The following is a 16,879-nucleotide window of genomic DNA, read 5'->3' on the forward strand; positions in this document are numbered from 1 at the left end:
ACTGTAACACTCAATCTGAAACACCCCATCTCCATGCTTTCCTGTCCATCAGCACGGACCCAGAGAACCACCACCTCAAAACCTGAGAAACCGTACAGTAAATTTGGGTCATAACACGGGCCATGTGGGGTGTAAACGCCTCACCTTGGCAGGCACACCTGCAATTTTTGTAGTTTTCATCACAATTGTGTGCCTCTCAGCCGCACGTTCCCACTCTTCAGGCCCGCCACGGCCTCTCGCCCGCAGCCCATTCTCACCTTTCCAATAGGCTGCCCCCAGCCTGAGCGCCTCCCTGCAGGGGTGCCTGCTCCCTGGAAGGCAAGTACCCCAGGAAGAGCCCCGGTTTTGTGGCGGGACCCTAAACTCCAATCTGTTAAACGTGGTCGCAGTGTGCGAGCTAACAAAACGCGGCCGGGTTCCGTGCATCGAACACCACGCACCGGCGACAAGCGGCCGGCCTGCAGGGTGGAAGTGGCCTCCGGGGCCGGCAGGGGGCGCGCCCGCGGCGGGCGGGCGGGCGGCGCGTCTAGGCCGGAGCCCTTCCCGGGTAGCGCTCGGTGCCCACAAAGCGCCAGCTGGGGAGCCGCTGCGCGCCACCCGAGCTCCACCGGCCGGCCGCCCCGCGCCCCTGCTGCGTCCCCGCGCCCCGAGCAACGGCTCCCGACGGCCGCGCGAGCCCGGGCGGGAAGGGAGGCCGGGCGGGTGCCGCCTACAGAGAGACCGGGGCCGGCCTGCGTGGGGCCGCGCGCCGCGGCAGCTGCTCCCTACGGGCCGGGCCGGACAGCGCAGGGCCATGGCCGAGGCAGCCCCGGCTCCGGTAAGGGCGGCCCGCTTGCCGAACGCTGCGAGCTCGGGTCGGTGGGCGCCTCGGGCTCTGCGTCGCGTACCGAAGGGAGGGAGGAGGGCGGGAAGCCCGGCCTGTTAGGCACGGGGCCCGGAGCGGGGCTCAGCCCGAGCACAGAAGCCCCCGGGGTCCCGCCAGCCCGGAGGAGCGCCAACGCCCAGCGCGGGTCTGGGAAGGCTCGCCACCGCCCACATCGTGGAGCCCCCGGGCGCCAAGCCCAGGGCTCCCCCCGCCCACTCGGAGGTTTCTAGCCGAGAGACCCTCTTAGGCTGGTGAACGAGGAACGAGCGAGGAGGGTACCCCCCGCCTGGTGTGAGAACCCCCACATGCAGCCCGCCCGACGGAGGGCGGTGGGCTTGGTGCCTGCACCAGCCAGCCCCCCGCTCTGGGAGCCGCCCTCGCAGAATCACCCTGGGCGCAGTCCGCCTGAGCCTCGCACAGCCACAGATGCGGTGGTGACGGCAGCGCTTAGGCGCGTGGAAGGACTGCGTGTGGACAGGGACCCCAGTGCCAGCGCAGGACAATGCGGGACGCCCAGGAGGCCCTTCGTCAGTATTGCTGAGTGAATGACTGGCGCAGGCTCGGAGGTGGGATCACCTTAGCGCGTTTATTCATTCAGCGGATGTTTACCGCAGGCCTGCAGTGTGCCAAGCCCTCTGCCAGCCGCCAGGGCTGCAGAGATGACACACAGTCCCTGCGCACAAGACCATTTAGAGCGAGCAGGGACTAGTCCAGGAACAGCACTGAAAAGTATGCCTTGGTTTGCCAAGTAAGCCTTTGGTCACCCCCAAGGAGGGCTGTTTCAGTGGGCCAGGCGGCTGACTGGGCTGCTGAAGAGGGCCTGGAAAGCCAGAAGTGGGGGAAAAAGAGGGAGCGGCAGCAATGCGATGGGAAATGCCCTTGGACCTGTTTCTCCTTTTCCAACCTCTTTTTTATATTATGGTAGAGATGATCGTGTGTTCATGCCAGCCCTACCCAATAGAAATATAATAGAAACCACAGGTGTAACTTTAAATTTCCTAGTAGTCACATTTAAGAAGTAAAAATAAATGAATATATTTTAATGATATATTTTATTTAACCCAATGCATACCAAATATTTCAATGTGTAATCAACATTAAGTACTTATTAATGAAGTTTTACATTCCCCTCCCTCCCAGTACAAAAGTTCTCACAATCTGATGTGTATTTTATACTCATAGCACATCTCAATTGAAATACCACGTTTCAAGTGCTCAACAGCCACATGTGGCTATCATATTGAACAGTGCAAGTCTTTCTTATGGAGAAGAGTCAGGAGAGATTGAAATATTGACCAAAGAAGAGAAAAGAACAATGTACCTAAAAGAGTGAAAGGAGTTGGCATTCAACACATAAGTGGAGAGATTGGTTTTCAATAGTATGAGAGAAGGAAAGAAGAAAGCATGGATTTCTTTCCTGTCGGAAGAAAAGAAGAAACAGGGATTAAGTTACTCTTAAGTTTGAAGTGGGAAGGAGTATGGAGAAAAAGAGGAGAAAGGTCGGAGAGTTTCGGGCTCCTTACTCCAATTTTCTGAAGTAGGAGGCCCTGTCATCTCCCAAGATTGAGATGGCCTGCCAAGGACAAGAGCTCTGCTGCTCAGCGTGAGCTCCCTGAACCAGCAGGGGCACCTGGGAGCTTGTTGAAAATGCAGAATCTCACTTTTTCTCCCAGACCTACTGAATCAAGTTCTGCATTTTAAGAAGAGTTCCAGATGATTCTTATGCACATTAGTTGGAGAAGCTGTGTACTAAAAATTTAGAGAGTGTGCCAGGGGGTGGTGATGGCCACTATGCAATGGGAAGAGAAGCATGGGGGTACCAGGCAGTGTTGAGTCCCTGGTGAGCTTAGAGACCATTGGCATGTGGTGATAAGTTTACCTGGCTATGTGACTTCCTTTGGTAAGGCTTACCAGCCTGCCTTCAGGAACAGGGAACAAGAATGAGGACTGGCTCAAAGCTGGACGTTAGCCAGTCGGGTGAGGCAGAAAGACAGATGTGTGAAGGGGCTGAGGCTGGCTGAAGTGACCAACCAAGGAAGAAAACAAAGCCTGGAGCAGCTGATAAATCAGGAGCAAATGCAGTGGTCAAGGGCTGAGTGAAATGAGAATAAGGTGGTGGGTGAGCTGGAGAGATGGGAGGTTGTGGCCAGAGAGCAGGTTATCAGATTCATAGGTAAAAAAGAAGGCTTCGTAGAGGTGTTCCTCATCCAAACTATTTGTTGAAGGAATTTTCTTATATGCTCTTTGTTTCAAAGTATTGTTAGTGTTATTTTCTTTTGAAGATCTGGTTCAAAAATTATTTATATAGGCAAAAATTTCCCTGCCTGGGAATTCTGTGTTCTAGTTCTGTCCTCTGGATTAACAGTGTAAGATTAAACAAGTCTGTTCTGCCTTCTGTTTTATAACTCTTCAAGTATCTGAAAATAGCCATCATGTTTTCTCCAAACTCAATGTTATCAGCTTATTCAGCCATTACTGAATGGTATGGTTGTAGTTTTCAGGAGGGTGGTGGATGGGGCCAGAACATAAATCAGTAAGGGGTTTATCAGAGGGCATGGAGCTCAGTGAAGCCTGGGAAGATCCTCGTGCACTCAGGTATTTTCCAGAGAGAGGGGATGCAGCAGCAACCTGAGCCTCTAGACGAGTGGCTTTATGTCCAGGGCGTATGCCAGGCTGGTTCTTGATCCAGTTTCGCTCATTCACCGTCTACATAATCCATCCCGAAATCACCAAAGCTGTTCTCTTGGCTTTGGATGCCATTGAGCATCATAAAGAGGAGGCTTCTGCAGGCAGTACTAAAACTGTATTTAGGTTAATCCGAGCCAGCCAGTTAACCAGTCCTGTGATTTTAGTTTGGATTAGGGTTCCTAGTAACACTCAGTGTCTTATCTCATCTCTCCACTGCACACAGACGGCTGAATGGGACTCCGAATGCCTTACATCCCTGCAGCCCCTTCCTCTTCCCACGCCCCCAGCAGCAAACGAGGCCCATCTGCAGACTGCAGCCATCTCCCTATGGACCGTGGTGGCCGCTGTGCAGGCTATAGAGAGAAAAGTGGAGGTCCACAGCCGGCGACTCCTGCACCTCGAGGGACGGACAGGGACAGCAGAGAAGAAGCTAGCCAGCTGTGAAAAGACAGTGGCCGATCTTGGGAACCAGCTGGATGGCAAGTGGGCCGTGCTGGGGACCCTGCTGCAGGAGTACGGGCTGCTGCAGAGGCGGCTGGAGAACTTGGAGAACCTGCTGAGGAACCGGAACTTCTGGATCCTGCGGCTGCCCCCGGGCATTAAGGGAGAGATCCCCAAGGTAATGCCTTTACTTCCAACTGGAGAGTGGTACCTCTGGTCCTCAAGTAGTAGTAAGGGATAATGTTGGTCCATCAGGAGAAAGGAAACATAAAGTGCTTTTGTGTTTATCTGCTTGGAAAGCATTCTGTGTTCAATTTAGCGATTGTTTGGAGTGTCCAACTTCAGATTGGAAAACTCTCCAATCCAAAGTTGGCTCTCTGGAAGATGGACTTTTTTTCTTCTTTGCTTTCTCCTACCATTTACTTCTGGATCACTTTTTTCTTTGTTAACCTGTCTACCACAATCTTGCTGGGGAAACTAATTTAAACATTTAATTCAGTCAGTTTGAATTTGTTGGCAATTCTGATGGAAAAGTCAGAGGGAGGACAGGGAAGGGATGTGGAATAAGTAGGGGTTTGGAGCCATCTGTAGGGCTAGGACTGACATAGAGCCTGGCCTTCCTTATCCTCCATGCAAGCGTACCGCAGTGCGAGGGCCTAGCTCTCTGGAGGGGATAGCCCGTAACAGAAAAGGAAATAAACATCATTCTTAAGCTGTGGAAGATAGCCTTGAGGCAACTAGTTTCCAGGCATGCTCGTTTATTCATTCATTCACTCAACAAATATTCCTTGAACATTTACTGTTTGCTTGATAAGTACATCCTGAAGGCAGTGAACATTTCCCCTAGAGCTTAAATTTTAGCTGAGAAAGAAAGATAATATAAAGAAACAAGAAAGTAAATCCATTTAAGTGCTTTGATAAAAATAAAAATGCCATCTGGTGATTTATTTTAGATTAGATGTCAGAGGTCTCATATAGGAGCTAATATTTAGACTGAGACTGAATGGCAGGAAGGCCCCAACTGCGAGAAAGTCTGGGGAGGAGCTCTCCGGGCAGAAAGAAAACCTAGTACAAAGTCCCGCAGGCACGAACAAACTGGGAAAGTTTCCCTACGAAGGGAAAGGAAATAAGCCAGGGAGCCAGTATGCAGTGAATAACCAAGCATGACAGGGGAAATGGGTGGAGGTCAGGTCATTTATGGCAGTGTTTCTCAGTCCTGACTGTACACAGGAATCACCTGGAGGGCTTTTTAAATTTTGAATCTCTCTTTAAACTAAGAGGTTCTGATTTAGTAGGTCCAGGATGGGCCATAAGCGTTAATAATTCTTAAAGCTCCATAGAATATTCTGATAAGCAACTAGGGTTGTGAACCACTGATGTAGGGCTTTGGAGACCAACATTAAGGAATTTGGATTTTATCTTAGGGATTTTATTTAATGGGAAGAAATTGGAGAGTTTTAAGCAGAGGAGGAGTTGTGTCTGGTTTATAGTTTGAACTTTGCCTACTCTGTGGAGAATGGATCGTGAGGGTAAGAACTGAAGCAAGGAGGAAATAAGGCAGCTGTAAAAGGAGGGATGAGATGGATGGATCTAGAGGGTATTATGCTTAGTGAAATAAACCAGGTGGAGAAAGACAAGTACCATATGATTTTACTTATTTGTGAAATATAAAAAAACAAAATAGAAGGAAGAGAACAGCAGTAGACTCAGACACTGAGAAGTGACTAATGGTTATCAAGGAGGAGGGGTTGGGGTGGGTGCAGGGCAGGAGGGGGAGGCGGGTAAAGGGGCACAGCAATCCACAATCACAATATAAGCTGACCACAGGGACTGCTGAACCACTGTGATAAACATTTGAAACCAACATAAGGTTGTATATTGACACTTTAATAAAAGAAAAGGGATGAGAGGCTTGGGTAATGAGATGGAGACACGTAGACAGATTCAGGACAGTAGAAATTAAGGTAGGATTTAGGGGATGAGGGACTGAGAACCAACAGTGATTGTCAATTTACTATGTGATAATTTACTTAGAACTTCCTGTTCTAAGTGCTTCCGTTATTTTCATAAGAACGCTAACTTGCCCAGGATCATATAGTTAAAAACTACAAATAACAGAGTTATATTGTAACCCTGTTGGCTCTAGAGTATATGCTCTTAAGCACCTTCCGTTGACGGAATCTCAGGCTTTTGGCTGGAGGAAGCCGGTGTATGGTGTTGGCATTTACTGAGACGGGAGTGGCTTGGAGGTGGGAAGGAATTAGGCGTTCTCCTTTGGTGGTGTTAGGTTTGAGATGCCTGTGATACATTCAGGAAGGACATTACATGGTCTCTGAAGCTCAAAGGTGAGAAATATTTGGGAATCGTTGGCATACAGATTGCATTGTAAGCCAGGAGACTGGAGGTGATTACCTCAGGAGAGAAAGGAGCTGTGAGAGGCAGAGGCCAAGGACCAAGTTCTGGGGTAGGAGGCTGGCTCAGGAGTCTGAGGAGGACGGGCCAGAGGGGTAGGAAAGAAGGGAAACAGGAGAGTGCGTGGGGTCACCAGACCAGCGGAAAATGCATTTCCCAGAGAGATTGTCGTTTGAGGTGAATGTCATTGAGAAGTCTAGAAAGAGGAGAACAGTAACTATGATTTGGAAACACAACTTCATTTGTGACCTTACAAGGGATGTCTGGATGCAGGGGTGGGGTTGAGGACTGAATGAAGCAGGTTAAAGAGTTGAGTGGGAAGAGAAAAACGGAGAGGATGGCACTGAACGCCTCTTTCAGAGTGGGCAGAGAAGGCAAGTAGAGATGAGGTAGCCGGGAGGGTACCTGATAAAGAACCTCCCACGTGTGTTTTGTTTGTGTGTCTGGAGCCCCTCCAGAAGCTCTTTGGAATAATTCAAACTTAGTATTTGCCATAAAAATAGCAGAAAAGGTAAGGTAAAGTTACTTATTATCTTACCTAGATAACATGTAAACTGTCCATTTTCAATTCCAAAATCATATATAAAATAATATTGTGAATTTTCTTAAAGATTCATTCATGAAATTAGAATATAGTGAAGATCTACTAGATTGAAATATGGGAAGTAAACTTTTCTTAATTTCAATTTTTAAATTGCAAATATACATGACAAAATTTACCATTTCAACCATGCTTAGGTACACAGTTCAGTGGCATTAAGCGCATTCACATTGTTTTGCAACCATCACCACCATGATCTCCAGAACTTCCCGAACTGAAACTTTGTGCCCATTAAACGGCACCCCATCTGCCTGCCCCAGGCCCTCTCCTCCACCATTCTTTCTGTCTCTGTGAATCTGACTACTCTTAAGTGTCTCATGTCAGTGAGATCACATAGTATTTGTTCTTTGTGATTGGCTTATTTCACATAGGAAAATTATCTTCCAGGTTTATTCATGTTGTAGCGTGTCAGAATTTCCTTCCTATTTAAGGCTGAGTAATATTCCACTTCTCTTAGAATTTTAAAGGCATTGGTCCTTTGTCTCACAACATCAGCTAGTATTGATGAAAAGTTTAATACCAAATCAGTTCTCACCTATTTGTAAGAAATCTGTTGGTTTTTTTCTTTGTCTGTCTGGAAGCATTTATCTTCTATTTACACTTGTTTTTCTGAAACTTGCTGAGGATATATCTGGATGTAGTTCTTTTATATTTGTGTTGGGCACTTGGTGTGACCCTTCAACCAGAAGACTGGTGTCTTTTCAGCTCTGGGAAATTTTCTTCTATGATTCTATTTTTATAATATTTCTTTCCCCTCCCCATTTTTTCTGTTCTCTTTCTGGAATGACTGTTTGACAGATTATGGATTATTGTCTTGTTGCTTTTATTTTTCCTTCTTGTTTTTCACCTTTTTAAACTGGAGGTCTATAACCTTTATCTCCAGGCTTTCTGATTTTTACTTTAACAATTCTATGTTTAATATTATACTCACTTTCTGCCTTTTTAAAAAGCAACCTGAGTTTTTTTTTTTAGTGGGTGCAATATCCAAGTTTCTCTGGGAATATGTACTAGTGGTTTGTTTGGTTTTTAGTTTATTTTTCTCCTCTATTGTCATTTGTAGTGTTTGTTCATCTTGTTGCTGTTAGTTTTCCTTTTCTTTTCAATATTGAGTAATCCTTGGTGATACGTTCACATTTATAAGTGGAAGACTCATTGATTAATAGATTAATTACAGGAAGCTGACATGTTTTCTCTGCCACTATGTACATCTTTTTAAACAAAGGATCTTTCTGGTGCAGGAGAGGGTTGGCTCTGTAGGCGCTTGCCATGGAAGAGAACAAGTAGGCAGTGCAGGGACCACCTAGAGGCCAGGAGCGGGCTGGTACTCTAAAACTGTCAGCACCCCTACTGTCTCCAGGCAGGTTGTTAAGTTGCTGTAGCAAAGAGGGCTGCGGCTGCAGCATTGGGGTAAATGCTGATGCTGCCTGGCTCTGCCAGGGCAGATGAGGAGGCCATGGAAGGGCCCCCTGCCGTTCCAAAGATAGATCTTCAAACTGCAGTTTATAACCACTTTTATTCCTACTCAGTGTATCTGCCAGCTTGGAGCTTGGAATTCTCTGCATTCCTCAACTGCAGGCCTTCCTGTATATAGTCAGAGAGATGCAGCTTCCTTAAGCACCTGGGACCCCCAGCACATGCCAATGCCCTGGGTCTCCATGAGAAACTCATCAAAAGCTCTGACCTAGTGATGTCCTCTCCTTCTCCTTGTTGGCACTGTCTCGGATCTAGTCCTGCTGGGCATACTCATGGTCGTCTCAGTGGACCTCTGGGAGGGGGGGAAGTGCGGGTGCGCTTCGTTCAAAACCTGGAACCAAGGGTCAATCCAGGTCTTTTATTTTTGTAATTATTTTATCATATGTGTTTTTGTTGTAAGCTATCACAAATCTTTTGTGTAATGAGGTTAGTTAAAAATAAACTCTTGAGTATCTACACTTGTCCTCAGCCCGATTTCAGGTGTAAAACGGGCAACTTATGGTTCTAGCCCCTAAGGAACAAAATTTCTAGTTGGGGAAACAAAGGGTGACACAAAAGAAGCAATCAGAGAAAATAAAGCTGATTGCCACATAGTATTGTATAGATCTTTAAATCTTAAAGGATATGTTAAGTTTATGAAGATGAATATATCATTTTCATTAAATTTTTTAATTTTAGGAAAAAAGTATGTGTATATACATTAGTTACCAGGAGTCTCTCTTGTTCTCTGATTTTTGTTTTCCCATAGCTTCCTATTTTCATTTTATGGGAATAATATCTCTTAACTCTTCATGGAAATACTGATTAAAGAGGATTTTTTGTTTGCTCATTTGTTTTTAATTCTGTTGCCTAGGTATTTCTTGTTTCTGCATTTTTTTCCCTTCTCTTATTTTGTTTTGTTCATGTGGCAGGCCTTCTCTGAATGGTCATCGACACTTAGTAGTTAGCTCGTATATAAGAACTACCCCGTAGCTGTCGGCAGCAGGGGCAGCTAGCCATATAATGATGACAGCTAAACACCAGAGTGAGGAAAGCTTTACACCAGGTTACAGTGTCCGTACTAGATGCCTTAAATTCCCCAGGCAATTCTTGTTTTCTTTATAGAAGAACTTTCCAGTTTTTCACCTAGGGATAAGCTCCTAGCTTTAGACAAAACTATGCTGGAAGGTGGGGAGGATTCTGTTCTGTATATGACTGTTCTCGGCATGCAACTTTGACTCAACTAGGCAGAATTCATAAATGTCCTCTGAATGCACTCTCCTATTCTCCATGCTTAAATATTTTTCCCATTCCCAGCAGGCCTGTTTATAACCTACCTGCCCTTTAGGGCTAGCCAAAGCCCATCACTTCTAGGTAGTTCATTATATCTTGTTATAATTATATTTCCCATTATAGTTCTATTTTCAAAATTTCTTGTCATGTCTTTAATTTGAACACACTTATATGCTCCTTTTGGACAGAAACTTTATTTTTGTAGTTCTGGTGCTTAGGATAAGCTGTGTACTTAGTGGATATTCAGAATATACTGTTACGTGAACTAAATAGAGCTTCGCATTTGTACCTAGCTCTAGGAGGGACTGTTTACAAGTAATGTCTTCTGTCTTCCCCAAGCTCAGAGCCCTAACGTTTATTACCTTTTTCCTTGAAAACATTGTCAACTCCTGGAGGTTGGATCTGTGTCTTAAGTTTTTCCTGTATCCTTTCAGCATCTCACACGCTTTTTTGTAACTAGCACGTACTTAGTAAAGATTATTAAATGATCGAATTGCAGTGGGAGGAACTAACCCCGGTGTGATTGTACTTTCAGGTGCCTGTGACATTTGATGATATCTCCATCTACTTTTCCACTCCAGAGTGGGAAAAATTAGAAGAATGGCAAAAGGAATTTTACAAGAATATCATGAAGGGCAACTATGAGTCGCTCATCTCCATGGGTGAGGCTGAGTTGGCGTCTTTTGAGTGAGGTGACAGCAGTTCCAAGAGGGCTCAGAACAGTCCCTTTTCCTCCATTTTCACTCTGTTCTAACAACTTTAGATTCTGGTTCCAAGCCAAAGATTTCCAGTTCACCCTTGCTGAATAGGAAATCCTAATCGCTCCTTTTACCAGTTCATAGGGCAGAGAATGAAGTTCAGGGTTATGGGTGTGCCAGCTGCACTTGTTTCCACAGGTGAGCTTCACTTTGAAAGGGTCTCCATCTTCCCTCCACCCCAAGGCATCCTGTTGCTCTTAATGTACATAGCCGGCGGGCGGTGCTCCCGCAGCACGTGCACCTCTGCCACACATTAGCTGTCCTCCTACCTGCTTTCCTGATAGGGGTCGTCATGTTGGGAGATGAGTGCTTGGGGAGAGGTGGTATAGAATCTAAAATTCCTTGGGCCTGTGGACCCCAAAGCTTCAGCTCAGCCTTGATGGCAATTAGGTGTCATCCTCACTGATCTCTCTAACTCTCTTTCCCTTCTTCTTCTCCTAGATTATGCCATGAATCAACCTGATGTCTTGTCTCAGATTCAGCCGGAGGGAGAACATAATACCGAGGAGCAGGCAGGGCCAGAGGACAGTGAGATTCCCACAGACCCCAGTGAAGGTAAGCTGGAGAACAGACTGTCCGCTGCTTGTCTCCCTTTCCGGGTCAGAAATGATGGCTGAGAACTAAGTAAGCAGGGCTTGGAACTCTAGAGCCTCTCTGTGCTCAGCAACTCGACTATGAATGGGTCATCAGGCATTTAAAGGGGAGGACAGCTTAGAGATGAGGTACGCTCATCAGTACCACACATCGAGGGCTACTAACTGCATTCCATGAAGTTCTGAGACCTAATTATTTTAGTAAAAAACATGTCCATAGATGGCAGAGAAAGCAGAGGTGCTCGTCTGGAGGGAAGCAGCCTCAAAGAATATATACCCAGCTGGCTGTTAAGAAGTGCTGGAGGGGCTGGGAGTCTGCATGGTCCTCCAGAGATGCTTTTAATTAGCGGACCCCAGAGATACCACCTAGGCCAAGTGGGTTTTGCCCACTTTCGGAGCCAGCTATCATTAACTCTCCCAAATTTTTTTGGTTGGTAGCTGCTTGGTGCTGTGTGCGCAAGGCTAGCCACGTCCAGCTCTATTGTTGCCTGCAAGTCTGCTTCTGCTGGCAGAAGAAATCTTACACATTCTTTTTTTTGTTCTTTGCTGGGTAGAAAGCTCACAGGAAATTCATCTTCCAGACATCTCTATGAGAGGAACTTCCCTTAAAACCCACCCCCTCTCCCATTACACTGTTATTTTGTTCTAACATTTTATTAAGAAAATTCTCAAACAATCAAAAGAGTCAAAATAATTTTACAGTGGACACCTAGATACATACAACTTAGACTGTACTGCTAATATTTTACTCTACTTCCTTATCACAAATATATCCATCTCTGCATCCCTCCGTCCATCATTCCATCCTACTTTCACCATGTTTTAAAATCAATACAGACACAAATATATTTACCTGTAAGTAGTTCAGCATGAATATCAACCTAGAGTTCAATATTTGTTAATTTGTTTTCTTTTGAGGTAAAGTTTACATGCAATGAAATGCTCCAATCTTAAGTGAACCTTCTCTGAGTTTTGAGGAATGCATCTATCTGTCACACATTCTATTAATTTTTAAGAATGGGTGGGTGATTATACTTAGGCAATGTAACAGGTTGAATTTGATTAAATCTCTGTATCAGATGTAAATAATGAGTCTAATCATATCACAAATAAAGGTTGGTGACTTGATTACAGAAAGAATTCATTATTGGAAATAACTCCTTAGTCTACATTTTTTAGTTACCTGACATAACTCTCAGTGAGAATAAATCAGTGTGTCATTTTTGTTTTGGGGGATCACTGGGAAAGAAGTAAGTAAATAATTTCATTTTGTAATGATCTATGAAAGTCATTTAGATGCCATTTTGTCAATTTATTTTTACTTGGTTTGTAAGACTCCATTTGTAGGTAGTCAACCTATATAATGTAAATATATTTTTACTTAAATGAACAAATCATGTAAACATGGAATTTATTCAATACCCTAATTTGATTCTTTACAGTTTTAGCTTGCATTGGTGATTATCAACCTAGATATTTACCAGAACTTGAGGGTTGGAGTTATATGACTTGGACCAATCAGCATATAGCATCTTTTAAAATCCTCAAATGTGTCTATCCTTTAAAACCCTTTATATTTTCTCCCATTAGGTTTAATTTTATATTCATGACTTTTTATTCATTTAATTCAATTATAGTTGACCCTTGAACAATATGGGTTTGAATTGTGTGGGCCCATTTATACATGTGTTTTTTTCAATAAATACAGCACAGTACTATAAATGTCTTTTATGATTTTCTTAACATTTTCTTTTCTCTAGCTTTATTGTAAGAATAAGGGTATAATACAGATAACAAACAAAATATGTGTTGATCGACTGTTTATGTTGTCAGTAGGGCTTCTGGTCAACAGTAGGCTATTAGTAGTTAAGCTTTTGGGGAGTCAGAAGTTGTACATGAATTTTCAACTGTGCAGAGGGTCAGCACCTGCAGCCCCTACATTGTCCAAGGGCCACCTATATTTTCTTTTGGTTGCTCAGATTGTCAACTTGGCAAGTGAGGAGACTTTAAAACTGTCTCCTGTGCCCATCCAGCACCACCTTAGTACTTGTTTTCCTAAAAAAATATGTTCCAGGCTGTATTGCGTGTCCCTCAGGCCACCCACCGATTTATAATTTGCTATGATGACACGAGACAGCATATAGTCAAGCTCAAGGCTAAGATTTATTACAGTGAAAGGATGCAAAGATAAAAGTGCACAGGGTAAAGTCTGGAGGAGACCAGACACGGGCTTCAGAGTGTTCTCTAAGTGTTGTTTAAGGACACACTGAATTCCTCTGGCAATGAGCTGTGATGACACTTACAGTGTTGTCTCCCATAGAAGCTCATTAGAGACTCAGCACCCAAAGTTTTTTCATTGGGAGCTGGTCACAGAGGCTTTGGCTTAGTGTATACCAAAACTCCAGACTCCTAGAAGGAAAGCAAATGTTCAGCATAAGCCACACTGTTTGTACAAGCAGTTTAGGTCCAGTGAAGCACACGAAGCATTTAGGAAAAGTTTTATATCAGCATAGGGAACTGTTCGCCAGCCAAGGGCCAATCTTGCAAGTGGTCTTTCTAAGGATAGGCATCTTGGGCCTGCTATGTTAACACAGGCCTATTTTAGATTTTCCTTCTAAAACATTAAAAAGTTACTGGCTTCTTTCCGCGACAAATAGTATTAAACTGTCAGGTCATTAAGGTGTAGGGACAGAACTAATAAAATATTTCTTTGATAAATTATTCTCCACTTTAACCATTTAAATCATTTCATCTTGTTCTAGTAGGAAAAAACTAATCTAAATGTTTTATTTTTGAACAAGCAGCTTCTCTAACATCTTAAGCTTTTTAAAATCAATTGTAATACATTATGTAATTTATTGTTAAACCACTGCATTCAAATTAGGATATTGATATACTTTTAGAAACTTTAATTTTCTAAAATACATTTGTTGTTATCCATATTTCTTAAAATAAAGCCTATAATTTATTATTCTACTTTAGAGCTTTAAGAAGAACTGCATTATAATTAAATAAAAACATATAGGTAGAAGGATTTGAGGATAGTAATGGTTCCCATATGGTACTTCTGCTTTTTCATGTCCTAGGATTTTTTTATCTTGGAATTAGTTTTATACTCTGTCTCCTTCACCATCATCTGAACTGACGAAGGAAAAGAAAAATTATTACATCTTCCATGAGAATAGTCATTGATGCCTAGTCTTGGAGACAAAATTGCATACAATAAGTAAATAGTAGTGAATAGGAAAATGCAGAAAAATGTAAACAGGAGATTTTTTGAAATTCTTCTTTAACTCTTAGTAGGGCCAGACTTCACACCAGCTGTGTGTGTGTGGCCATTATTTGGTCATTGATAGTTTTACTACTTAACTCCAATATTTTAACATTCTATGGGGAAAAAAGGCCCAAAAGTTCAGATTACTAAAAAGTGCATTATCCAGCCCTTCAAGTTCAGAAGCCGTGGATTCAAGCTAAGATTCTAAACTGAACCATAAGTAAAGTCTTGTGGTCCTGGGGGGAGACTTAATAGATCATTGTTATTCAGGGGCATTGCCATTATCCCATGTTTATCCCTGTTCCCTCTGGTCCAGCAAGGCTATCTTTTCCTAAACAAAATCAGTGATTAAGACACATCCCAATATGACAGTCCTTGTATTTCAGTTTATCCTATTTGAGAACAAGAATTATCCTGGAAATGATAAAACAGAAGTTTTAACTCAAATAACACATCAAGCTGACTATGTTTCAGTCCCACACTTGCTTCACAAAAAATTTCAAAAAAAAGTTTTTATAATTTTTACCAATGGTGGTTTCATGTGTCAAATATTTTTATTGTTTAAAATTTGTTTAAGAAGTCAGATCTCAGCCCCAGTTCTAACTCGCTTAGTTTATAATACCTTTGTACATATCCTAAAACTGCAAGGTTCCAGCTTCTTTTCAGATAGCATGGGCCTTTATCTGTTTAAAACATATGCACACACATAAAGTCAGATTTCCTCATAGTTAAAATAACATTCAACCAGTGTAGACATTACATTTTTTTATCTCCTTGTGATCAACCTTTCTATCTTCAACCCTCTCAAACTGAAAACCTCTGCATTTATTGACTTCCTCTTATGTCATCAGTATTCAGTTTTTGTCTATTTTCTGGCTTTAACCAAAGCCTGCTGCTAGCATGAACCAGTGATTTTACTTTCATTTTGTGTCTCTCTCTAAGTATCCACTGTTGGGATTCCTCAGGCTTGGGAGGAATGTGATTTGAGTGCCACTGTGGTGACCTGGCCAGCAGTTGCCATAATGTCAACACGTAGGTATCTGTACTAGGCCATCCTAGTAGTCAAGTTCTTCTGCTCCTTTTATTTTACTTCCAAAAGGTCCTCAGGTTATATACACCTACCATTCCCACCAAACTGTAGTAGATGCTACTGTATTCTATGCATTCTATGGCAGTAGTGTCAGGACCCAATTATTTAATAAAATAAATATTTGCTTGGCTATACCAATCTATTTAAAGACCAGAGGAAAGTTTTGGATTGTTATTCAGAAAGAATGGTTAGCTCCTTGGGTTTTCCAAAGTTCAGTGAAGACTACTTATCCAGAGGTTCTAATAACGCAGCCGCTTACATTTCTGAAGAACTGCCTTGGATTTGTTTTGGCCCTCCATAGCTTTTATGGTTCACTGCTGACTAATATTGTAACAAAAGATGGGAAAGAATCCAAATGCCCATCAATAGGGGACTCTTGAGTAAACAATGGTATAGTTCATCATACAGCTATAAAAAGGAATGAGAAGGATCTCTGTATGCTGCTGCAGACAGATACCAAGAATATATCGTCAAGTAGAAAATCAAGGTACAAAAGAGGTTGTGTTGTATGCCACACAGAGAGGGAAAACATGAAGAAAAATACATATTAGCTTATATTTTCACAAAGGCACAATGGAAGATTAAAATAAAAGCAGTAAGAATAGCCACTTACACAGGGAGAGAGAGTATAAATGGAAGCTAGACCTCTTTGAATGTACCTTATTTTATAGTTTTGATTTTGAAACATTGTAAATATTTTACATAATTAAATTTAAAAAATCTTAATACATGCTGAAATAACTAAACTGTATCTGTTGGTGACATAGAGTTCTTTTAAGTGACATTAAAAAAACAATGTTTTAACTATATATTCCTAGTTCCTATAGGGATATATCCTAAAGACTAAAAGATAAAAGAACCACTAAAAAATTCTTAAATTGAGTTCATATTTTTGTTAATAATATTGGTATTATTTTGAAACATGATTCAAATAAAGCAAGGATTATGTTAATGTTACTAGGAACCAAAATTTTCAGGGTAAGAGAGGGAAGATACCAGTATAAAACTGAAGGATTTAATTAAAACCCTGTAATATTAAATATGAATCATAAATATCAATATAAACTCATGACATATTTTTCTCAAAGATACGACATATTTTATGGTTCTGTCCATAGAAAAGACCTGGAAGCAACAATAGCCCATTAGTAGTTAGCATCCTCATCATCCAGATTGTAGTCTCTAAATTACTTTTCTCAGAGAGATCATTGTGTGCTTGGAGCAGGAAATGTGCAAGACGAACCTGGGATAGTTTGTCATAACCAAAACTTAAGGACACTAGATGTTTAATGATGTGAAAAGACATAGTTGATCTGAAGGTTCTCCTGCTGGCCAAAAAAGGGACAACTTCAGCATTAAAAGGAATGACTGCAATGGATTGAAACTCATCAAATGTATAATATTCTATGCGC

At 42.7% G+C, this 16,879-nt stretch overlaps 1 protein-coding gene across 2 annotated transcripts in view; it reads left to right on the forward strand.

Annotated features, from left to right (window-relative positions):
• Positions 1 to 592: 592 nt before the first annotated feature.
• ZNF398 (zinc finger protein 398) overlaps positions 593 to 16,879 on the forward strand; it is a 29,678-nt gene continuing 13,391 nt past the window's right edge. The window contains exons 1-4 of one of the 2 annotated variants that reach the window (XM_036899602.2): positions 593 to 817; positions 3,777 to 4,172; positions 10,288 to 10,414; positions 10,952 to 11,065. In XM_036899602.2, coding sequence (XP_036755497.2) covers positions 794 to 817; positions 3,777 to 4,172; positions 10,288 to 10,414; positions 10,952 to 11,065 — 661 coding nt within the window. In that variant the 5' untranslated portion in view covers positions 593 to 793. Of the gene's footprint in view, positions 818 to 882; positions 1,432 to 3,776; positions 4,173 to 10,287; positions 10,415 to 10,951; positions 11,066 to 16,879 lie in introns of those variants that run through there. The other variant, XM_036899603.2, reaches the window with a different exon arrangement.

Source organism: Manis pentadactyla, chromosome 7, assembly GCF_030020395.1.
Source record: "Manis pentadactyla isolate mManPen7 chromosome 7, mManPen7.hap1, whole genome shotgun sequence".
In the NCBI taxonomy this organism is placed as follows: Eukaryota; Metazoa; Chordata; class Mammalia; order Pholidota; family Manidae; genus Manis; species Manis pentadactyla.